At 41.0% G+C, this 10,068-nt stretch overlaps 3 protein-coding genes and 1 long non-coding RNA gene across 6 annotated transcripts; 3 read left to right on the plus strand and 1 right to left on the minus strand.

Annotated features, from left to right (window-relative positions):
* Positions 1 to 38: 38 nt before the first annotated feature.
* On the minus strand, positions 39 to 4,798 carry setd6 (SET domain containing 6, protein lysine methyltransferase). Of its 3 annotated transcripts, none has more exons than XM_079744115.1 (9): positions 4,628 to 4,798; positions 2,736 to 2,818; positions 2,434 to 2,578; positions 2,056 to 2,197; positions 1,675 to 1,869; positions 1,414 to 1,567; positions 1,031 to 1,211; positions 585 to 718; positions 39 to 488 (listed from the first exon to the last, which is right to left on the minus strand). In XM_079744115.1, exons 1-9 carry the CDS (start codon positions 4,746 to 4,748, stop codon positions 153 to 155), a joined length of 1,491 nt encoding a protein of 496 aa, XP_079600241.1. In that variant the 5' UTR covers positions 4,749 to 4,798; the 3' UTR covers positions 39 to 152. The 3 variants fall into 3 exon arrangements, with proteins under 3 accessions (XP_079600241.1, XP_079600243.1, XP_079600242.1); XM_079744117.1 differs by lacking the exon at positions 4,628 to 4,798 and adding an exon at positions 4,030 to 4,151 and having other exon boundaries at positions 2,736 to 2,822; XM_079744116.1 differs by lacking the exon at positions 4,628 to 4,798 and adding an exon at positions 3,179 to 3,344 and having other exon boundaries at positions 2,736 to 2,822.
* Positions 4,799 to 4,941: 143 nt separating this feature from the next.
* On the plus strand, positions 4,942 to 5,666 carry mt2 (metallothionein 2). The gene is made up of 3 exons (XM_079743052.1): positions 4,942 to 5,061; positions 5,181 to 5,246; positions 5,456 to 5,666. Exons 1-3 carry the CDS (start codon positions 5,037 to 5,039, stop codon positions 5,545 to 5,547), a joined length of 183 nt encoding a protein of 60 aa, XP_079599178.1. The 5' UTR covers positions 4,942 to 5,036; the 3' UTR covers positions 5,548 to 5,666.
* A 1,105-nt stretch (positions 5,667 to 6,771) lies between these two features.
* On the plus strand, positions 6,772 to 7,378 carry LOC307080327. Its single transcript, XR_013812083.1, has 3 exons — positions 6,772 to 6,861; positions 6,977 to 7,042; positions 7,191 to 7,378. It is a non-coding gene; the product is annotated as an uncharacterized lncRNA (long non-coding RNA).
* A 1,087-nt stretch (positions 7,379 to 8,465) lies between these two features.
* steep1 (STING1 ER exit protein 1) lies at positions 8,466 to 9,704 on the plus strand. Its single transcript, XM_079743053.1, has one exon. The coding sequence runs from the start codon at positions 8,570 to 8,572 to the stop codon at positions 9,245 to 9,247; it is 678 nt and encodes a 225-aa protein (XP_079599179.1). The 5' UTR covers positions 8,466 to 8,569; the 3' UTR covers positions 9,248 to 9,704.
* Positions 9,705 to 10,068: the final 364 nt, after the last annotated feature.

Consider the following 10,068-nt stretch of genomic DNA (forward strand, 5'->3'; position numbering starts at 1 on the left):
CTAATATTTTATATATCGACTTTAGTCACAGGTTCAAACTTTGAATCATTTAATAAAACAAACAAAAAATATAGAATCTCAAGAGTGCCCTCACACAGGAGTACCTTGAAACTACTATTGCATTAATGTTCAATTGTGTGATGTGCTGTGCATCAATGCTGGGTCAGTGCCAGCACTCTGTCCAAAATGCTCTTCTGACCGTGACGCACCTGAAGCGCCCTCAGATGCCTGGGGTTGAGTCCTTGAAGCTGCACCTTGTCCTCAATTAGAATACGGTCCCTGTCCAAGCACCCTCCCTCAGCTGATCCATAGCTGTCCAAAGTCAAACGGGCTGCGGCGTGGATTAACCACTTCCATGGAGCCGGAAGGCCAGGCAGCCCCTCGTTGGAGAAAGCCAATGAAACCCTCTCTTCGTCTGCCTCTTCATCCTCCTCCCATCCCTCGTTCTCTCGAAACTCTTGGAACTCCTCCCTTGACATGCAAAGAACCTGCCGAATAAAACCAGTTCATCAGGGTCCAAGTATGTTTATCGTCATTAAACAGACAAGTCACTCGCTTTGAGAAAAATCAACCAATGTTTTTACCTTTAGTGTAGTGTGGAGCTCCATGTCTGTGAGACAGCCCTGCTTGCCAAAGATGAAAGCCGCTTTCTCTCCCATCTTCAGAATCAATGCTCTCTTCTCCTCTACCAGCTGTCTGTCGAGGTCAGACTGAACGCCTGAAGAGTGAAAATAGGCCGCTACCTGTTAAATGTTCCTCCTTCCATCTATCCATCTCTAAGCATCTCTGAAAAACCCTGAGACCAACCCTCCACTGTACACTAGTCTAAGGCTAATGGCTTTATTTACATATAAAGGTAAGCAGATAGTGAACTGTTCTAAAGCCTGCTGGGGGAGGCTTTAGACTTTAGAACAGTTCAGACACTATTTGCCTAACTTGTGATCCAATTACAATCACAGATAAATTATTGATTGATTTATGGATGTAGAATGATGGGTAAAGGTCATAGATTAACAATATATTTGGTTACCTTGCGCTGCAACTTTGTAGAGGTTGGCCATAGGGATGTCTGCAGTTTCATTGCAGTTGCTAGGATATGGCTCAGTGAAGCCGTACATGTGTAGAAGCTGCCAGTTGGCCATCTGGCCGTAGGTGTTGAACACTTCCTGACCTTTGCGAATGGGACGCACACAAATCATCTTCAAAAACTCCTTAAAGAAAGGGCAAGAAAACTGATTTAGAATGGGTTGAAATTAAGGGAAATGCGTCAGGTGTGTAGACGCAACTGCAGTGAAATCAGATTTAAAAAGTTGAATAGAAACACCAAATGTAGCCAAGCCTGCAGACATCCCGTGGTGACATGGCGGTTGATTCTTGCTGTGTAGATCTAAGGTGCAGTGGGCGTCTCCTCACCGGCGTGTACTCAAGATGGGCATTGTGATTGGACACGTGGTTGAGCATGTCGGCCATGGGGACCATCATTGGTAGGTTGGAGGCCTTTTCCTCCTCTTCCTCATCTTCATCCGACTCTTCTTTTTCTTCTTCTTCCTCCAGTGGCTCTTGGAAACTACCCAGCAAAATAATACAATTACTAATAATATAAATAATAATATAATAGGGGGGGGGGGGGGGGGTCACTATTCAGTATGTGAGTGAGTGCATGATCCTCATTACCTGTAGGCCATGATGAAGGCTACCAGGCGTGTGTATAGCTGCAGTGTGTGTATGCTGGGGTTCCACAGGTCGGTGTGTTGGGCGATGAAGGGGAGGACCACAGTGCTGTACTCCTTCTGGATGTTGGCCAGGTCCCGCTCCACAGCTTCCGGGACGCCCGTGGCCCTGAGGAGGGTTTCCCGCTCCTCTTTGGACCTTCACGGACCCCAACAATCCCCCCCCCCCCCGACAACAGCGGTTTAACACAATAACAACTCTTGAATGAACATCACGACTAAAATGGATAAAGAAAAGAAAGACTGAAATTATATTATTCTATATTACTACTGACTAATAGTTGATGCTACTAAACTAAACAAATATATATGTTTTGTTTCTGACCAGAACAAGGGCTGGTCCAGGCGGCTGAAGTCGGTCCAGAGTGACAGGTAGGGAGCCCAGGGCGACTCCGGGCTGGTGTACTCATACAGCAGGGCCATAAGTAGTGGCACCCATCCCGATGAGCTCTCCAGCAGCTCCTTGCCTGGAGGAAGATGGAGCTGTAACAGTGAGTGTGGGTGTGATGTGTTGGTGTGTTGAAGTTGCTAATGTGGAGGCCTGATTAGATCTGATTATTAATTTGCTTTCCCTTCTGTAAAAAACGTGTACGAAAATCCAAAGTACCAGATAAGACATGAGATGATATGAGCTGAACAGCCCACCATGCTAGTATTTTAATATTTGTTTTGTGTGACAGTGCTTCACAACTAAAGATCGCACCTTGTTCGAGTACTGCAGAGACCTTGGATGTTCCCTGATGTAGCAGAACCGACCTGGGAATTATAAACAGAACTTCCCCTTCTTCTATATCCTCCTTAGCCAGCATGCCGTAGTCTGCTTGTGTTCCTTTTCTACTCACATACACCTGTAGAAGGGTTCATTAGAAGTTACAAATTCTGTAAGGTCACAGCTATATTGACAAAATGTTTTATTTTTCTATCAATGTAATTTGTCAACTGTAATCTAGGTTGACCTGACAGGTAAACAGAAGGAATAACACTGCACTTTAGAATAATATATACCTTGTTGTGGTTGAGTTTAAGGCCCACTCTGTCGCACCACTGTAGGAAGTTTTGCAAAGAGGAGCCATCATCTGATCCATCATCTAGCTGTCATGGGCACAGATGGGGGTTTGTGTTTCAAGTTACAGTTCCATTGACCCCGACAAAACATCAGAACTATGTTCCTTTCTCCAGTCATGTTAATATCAACATAAAGGAAGAAAGGCACAATAGCAAGCATCAGTCTTTTGGAATATCACGTTTGCTTCGTAATTCAAAAAGTCCATATATAAAACAACTTTCAAATACCAGGCAGATAGTAGAATCTGAAATCCGCATGCACTAAGTAAATAGATAATCAAATAGCATGAAGCGTAGTAACTGATTTATTTCACAACGGACTGTAGCTGTGTAACTGTGGCTGTAGCTTATAACACATATCACCAATGGGTCGCTTTTCTAACCTTAAATCGTTTACTGTTTGTTGCCATTTCCGTGCCCAAAGCCCAATCCGAGAGTCCGCGTATATAAACGACGCAGTTAAGTATCTGAAGTTATATTAAGTAACTACAAACACGTGGACATTGTATGGTGAAAACTGGCATGTAAAATTTAACTGCAGTCACAGCATGCATGTATGATGGGTAACGTTTGGGTGCTGGATGGTACGGCATACAAAGATGGCCGCCATTTAATTTCATACCAACTTTATTGAACAACCACATACAGCAACTGACATTTATGCAGAAAAAAAATAAGACTTTTCACACTGACAATGGTTCATTAAGGTCAGGTGAAAGCACGTTTTCAGCAAAAATATGAATGTATAACAAAAATGTAACACTGTAAACGATGCCAAAATAAATGCTAATCAATTTGCTAGTCCATATATCTTGCATTAAAAATAACATTTAATATATTTAAAAAAATTACCGAGTGGCAAATAAAAAAATCTGAACACAGTAATTGTTCTACCAGAAAGTATGCCCTCATTTAAAAAAGCAATCTATATTAACAGCAACCGCATCAGCAGGTATTAATAAGATGCTGAAAAATGTTGCATTCTGTTGACTATCAATAGCACTAATCTTTTTCTGGGTTACAGGAAACTATCATTCATTAACTAACAAAGGTCTCCTGTCAATAATTACAGATTGTATTTAAATAAGTACGCCCCATATGCTTGGTTGTGCTAACTATAATTACTGTATGTTGGTCAACTTGATACAATATTTGGTTTACTGAACCAAACTTTTTTTGTGATAACGTTACTTAAAGTCTTCTTCTTAAAGTTTCAATATCTTCATTATCTTACCATTTCGAGATAGATGGATGGATGGATGGATGGATGGATGGATGGATGGATGGATGAATGGATGGATGGATGGATGGATGGATGGATGGATGGATGGATAGATAGATAGATAGATAGATAGATAGATAGATAGATAGATAGATAGATAGATAGATAGATAGATAGATAGATAGATAGATAGATAGATAGAGATCATTTTTATCAATACGATCCACACGACGTTTTAACAATCCGAAACAAAGAAACCCAAAAAATACGAGTGCAAAACAATGACGTCAGACGGTTGTTTCCTAGGCGCCGGACGCCGAGTGCAGAGCTGAGGGGGGCGTGTGGCGCGGTGGTCCGGTCACACGCTCGTTCCGGAAGAATGACAATGCAGCATTGGAAAAAAAAAGTTGTTTACTGCATCCAAGATGTTTTGTGCCGTGTGCACTAATTAAAATTTGAGTCACGGGCAATTAAATTATGAATGACCCTTTTTAACACACGACTGAACAAGGACAAGTCCGGTGTTCTAAAATGTATTCTGGGATGAACAATATTATCACAGCGTTATAGAGAGCCTGCCCTGATCTCTCAGATTTCCTTGCATGTTTACCATTGTCCTCTTTAGATGGACGCAGGATCTTAGATCTGTTGAATAATCCAATCGAACATAATATTATTTTCCGAAATGATACAGACATCACATCATCAGAGCACAGCACGTGCCTGAACATATTCAGGTGTATTAGGGTTAAGGTTGTTTCTCCTAATATTTTCTTGGTGAAAATTCGTTTAGACTTACGTAATTTGAAAATAGCACACCGCCCAACTTAAGGAATGTGCTTTTCCTTTCGAAAAACCCGTGCGCAAAATCAACAGCACGAGGGCCGTGCGTTTTGCACCCGGGTTTGTTTCTATCAGGACACTATAAAGGCGACACTCCAGCCACATGCAATATACAATCCGACGAGACAAGAACACATTCGCTCAACACAGAGAAGGGCTGACCACTACCTGAAAAAATGGATCCCTGCGACTGCGCCAAGAGTGAGTTACACTGATTGTTTTGTATTCATCGTGTTATGTGATCGACGCAATTGCCGTTATTCCAATCAGACTCAGAGCAGGCTATTTTATAACGGCGTATCGTGTTTGTGTTTCTCTAGCTGGAACCTGCAACTGCGGCACATCATGCACCTGCGCAAACTGCTCCTGCACAAAATGCAAGAAAAGTAAGATGAATCGCCTTTGGCGCAAAATATGTCATTCAATATTTTAATCAAGTTGGGGTATGTTCAACCATGCCTTCAGCCCTTCCGTTAAATATAACTGACTTGATGTTGAATTAATGTGTATTATAGACGGGTCTTGAGGCCATTTAATTGCATAACCTTGTGGTCCGCTATCCCGATCTATTTAACTGATCTTCTTTTTCCGGCAGGTTGCTGCGAGTGCTGTCCTTCAGGCTGCAGCAAGTGCGCCTCCGGGTGCGTGTGCAAAGAAAAGACCTGCGACACAAATTGTTGCCAATGAGGACCGGAGCTGTCAAACTCTACTTTATGTAGCCTTGGAAAAAGGGACCAATGTTAACTATTTGTTGAAATTGTGTGTATTTGTTTGTACGTATCGATGTTAAAAAATAAAATGCGTTTACTCTACATGCTTGCTTTAAGTCATTTGGGTCACCTATGCTATGCATGTTCTCCCTAAACACTCTTGCACGAACCAGTAAGGCCACATAAAAGGTGGAGCCAGCTTAGTGCACGTGTTTTCTTTAAAGACTTTTAAAATAACAAATGTAGCGGGTTTTTTATGACGTCAAACGTTTATCATTTTCACCGTGTAATAAAATGAGGGACATCATTAGGATGCAGGGGTGTAGCCAGCCACATGGGGGGCCATGGCCCCCCCTGCAGGTTGGCCACCCCGCTGGCCCCCCGAGTCTTAAAAAATTACATTTAAAAATCCTGAACGGAAACGGTCTACAGAAAGCTGAAATGCACTATTAGTTTGATCTAACTTTGACTTATTCTTATTGAAAGTGTTATATTTTGAAATTACGAATAAATATTCGTAATGACAATCAAGTCCCCCCCCCCCCTCCAATTTGTTTGGAATTGTGTAAGCTTAATATTACAGCATGTTTACAAATGTTTTGCACTACTTATGTTACAGTAGTAGCATACAAACATAATAGCTATCAAGCAACAAGAGACTCGTTATTACATAATTGCTGAGAAACATAAAAAAAATATTTAACAGTTTAGACTAGGGATGAATTTACTCATAAGCTACATTCATTTCGGATAATGCGTTTTCCATAAGGATGGACGACTTAGAGAACACTTAAATCGATGGTCCAATAACTTTAATTAATTGTATTGGAGGCCTTCCATGTTATATAATCGGGTCTTCCATTTTAGCGCTGCCACGATTTATAGGATTTTGATCGGACCCTATAAATCGTGGCAGCGCTAATATGGAAGACCCAAATATAACAATGTTTTGATGAATAATAGGCCTGCACAATTGTGTGCCTGAATACATTTTCGGAATTCAAAAAAGTTAAAAGTATTTCTTGTTCAAAGGAAGTACAGCACTCGGCCCAACTTTATGAGTGTCCATTGCGCAAAATAATCGAGAAGTGTCTAGGTGAGCAGACCTTGGTAATCAGCACGACAGTCGCCAGGTGTGTTTTGCACCCGGTTTTGTTTCTAACCGGACACTTTAAAAGGGACACTCGACAACATTCCATCACACAGTTCAATTTATCGAGAAGACATTCGCGCTACGCTGAGAAGCACTGACTACGATCTAATAAAATGGACCCTTGTGACTGCACCAAGAGTGAGTTATAGCCCTAAAGATTACCTAATTGTTTGTAATGTGATGACGTTAGTGGCCGTTATGATACAGGGAGTATATTTTAGTGTAGAGTGTATTGTAAGTCTTCTGTTTTTAGCTGGAACCTGCAACTGCGGAACATCATGCACCTGCCTAAACTGCTCCTGCACAACATGCAAGAAAAGTAAGATAAATGCCCTTTGACTCAAGGTGTTAGCGATTTCTATTTTTTAATATATTTTGACGTTGAATACTGCTAACCCGTAACTCTCACCACTCATGCCCTACCGGTCTGCTCTATTTAACTGATTGTGTTTTTCCTACTCTGGCAGGTTGTTGCGAGTGCTGTCCAATAGGCTGCAACAAGTGCGCCTCCGGGTGCGTGTGCAAAAACAATGCCTGCGGTACAAACTGTTGCCAGTGAGGACTGGGGCTGTCTCAAAAGCTTCCTAATGGGGGGGCTTTTTGGAAGGGACCAAAGTAATTTGTTAATTGCTGGACTCTTTGAAAATAAACTGCATCTTCTCTACCTGTTCACATTTTGATCTTTGGCTGAAATGGGGGTTCCTATGGTGACTTCCAATAAAAATGCCCTGCTCGTTTACATGGTCAGGCAAACTGAACATGTAAACGAACATTTAGCTATAGGCCTATATTTAACCTAAAGGCTATGTGTGTACTGGGGATTTCAGGTCATATATAATTATTCTAATGTGGCATTGTTCCCTTTATATCTTTTTGGGGGATTTTAACCTGCGCTATGACTTCTCTACAATTATTTACTCCATTAAATATAAACTAGAACCATAACAGGAATTTATATAAATAGGTTTAGTTCTCTGATCTGGTGTCTTTACAAATATTTTAATCATTCAGTTAGCCTCGATTTATATAATGTGGGGCTATGGAATGAGTGCCACATTAGTTCTTGGTAAGCTTGGAGATAGTTGGGTCTATAATTTCATGTTGGCACCAACATACAATTGTAATATAGAAACACCTAAAATACCCATTGAGTTTACAGAAGATGGAACTGACATCAACTAGACATTGCCGTGAAAAGTTAAACTAGATTTACCAAGTGTAAACGTTTCAACTCGGATAAAAATCAAAGTAGCCTACTTTCTGCGACTCAAACATGTGGACAAACCGAACCTATTTGTTTTAAATTAGAAATGTTCACACTAGTCTTAAGTGTTCAACTTTATACGTGTAGGCTATATAGGCCTGTCAAATACATTTAATCAGAATCAAGGTATAAAAGATGTACATATGCAGTCTTTTCAATTTTGGTTTTTGTTTGGAGGAATTTGTTCGTCTCTACTAGGTGATCTAATATAGATTACTTAAAATTAGACTAATAGGTCAAACTGTAAGCGAATGGACCAAGTAACACATTTTCTACACTATATATTTTTGAATGCGATTTTTTGTCGCTCGGCAGACTACAGACGGCATTCAAAGCCCTATAACTTAAACCTAACGTAGAACAGAACCAAAATACCAAAGACATGTATGCAGAAATTATATTTGAATATCGATTTCCCCAAGCAGAACTCAAACGCGCTTGACGTTTCTACTCGGAGAATGAAAGAGACCCACCGGAAGCACACTTAGAGGCTCATCCGTATTGACGATTCGCACTCCGTATTGTGTTTATCATCGAAACAAAGTTCCTTTTTATTTTTACGTTTGGACTTTTAAAGGAAACATGCCTAAAGTTGTTTCAAGAAGCGTTGTGTGTTCGGATACCAGAGACAGGGAAGAATACGACGATGGGGAAAAACCACTTCACGTCTACTACTGTCTGTGTGGTCAAATGGTTTTGGTACTGGATTGTCAATTGGAAAAACTCCCCATGCGGCCCAAGGATAAAGCGAGAGTAATTGATGCAGCCAAACATGCCCACAAGTTTTGCAACGTGGAGGACGACGAAAACGTGTATATAAAGCGACAAGATGGCATCGAGCGACAGTTCCGCAAAAAGTGTGGTAAATGTGGGCTTGTACTTTTCTACCAGCATCAGATGAAGAGCACTCCTGTCACGTTCATTGTCGACGAAGCGGTTGTAAAGTTCGGATCAGGATACGGGAACACGAGTGTCTACAGCCAAAAGCCAGTTGAGGCGCCTAAAAAAGTCCGGGTCATGATGACGAAGCGGACCAAAGACATGGGCAAGTTCAGCTCAGTCACAGTGTCAACCATCGATGAGGAAGAAGAGGAGATCGAGGCAAGGGAGGTTGCAGACTCTTACGCCCAAAATGCCAAAGTGATTGAGAAGCAGTTGGAGAGAAAGGGAATGAGCAAGAAACGACTTCAAGAGCTGGCTGAACTGGAGGCAAAGACAGCAAAGAACAAAGGCACACTGATTGACAACCAGTTTAAGTAGTGCCAGAAAAAGTGACACTTTTTTACCCTTCAAACACATTGGGACTATTGTCACACATTACCTTTTTCAGTGCCCCTAAAGAAGGAGGTCCCGTGAAGTGACACAGATAAATCATTGACATTTGGCTGCAAATGTTTTAATACTTACAAGTTCTTATTTTGCAAATGTGAAGTCCAATGTTAATGGAAATATGCTGATAATTAAATTGTCCAAAATGAATTTTACCCTAGAAAATCATATTATCGTTATTTTGTTTCATTGTACGTATTGTTTATTTGGGGTTCATTGCAAAAATCTGGGCAACCCTGGCCAGATGGCCAATTTACAATTATCTTCAAGTAAAGAGAAGCTACCCGGACATCTTAATGGTGCAAAGTTAAACTGAAGCGTTTTTCTTTAATGGGTTATTTGTCTCAAATGTTTCATTTAAAAAATAAACTGCCCAAAGTCCCTTTCAGCAAGTACTTTGTTATTTCTCCTCAGGCAACCACAACATCTTGCAAGCTATTACTAGCTATAAGACCATTTACCATTTAGCTATTACCAGCTATCATTTTTTGTAATTTCCCCCCATTGTTGTGGCAGAACACAACAATGGGGAGTCTAGATCAGAAGCATTCTTCAGACTCCTTGCTTGAACTTCAATAATCATGAAGTCTGTGGACTGTAGTGGCCATCCGACACCAAAACACTTCCTATCATGGAATGAAATGCTCAAATTGAACGTTGGCCTCTAGATTTGTTAATTGTCTCATTCTTCCTTCCACCTGCTCAAGATTCCCTGAGTGCAAATCGTAATTGTATGCTCTTTTAGGTTCTCT

The sequence above is a fragment of the Pollachius pollachius genome, assembly GCF_949987615.1.
Source record: "Pollachius pollachius genome assembly, chromosome: 9".
Classification (NCBI taxonomy): Eukaryota; Metazoa; Chordata; class Actinopteri; order Gadiformes; family Gadidae; genus Pollachius; species Pollachius pollachius.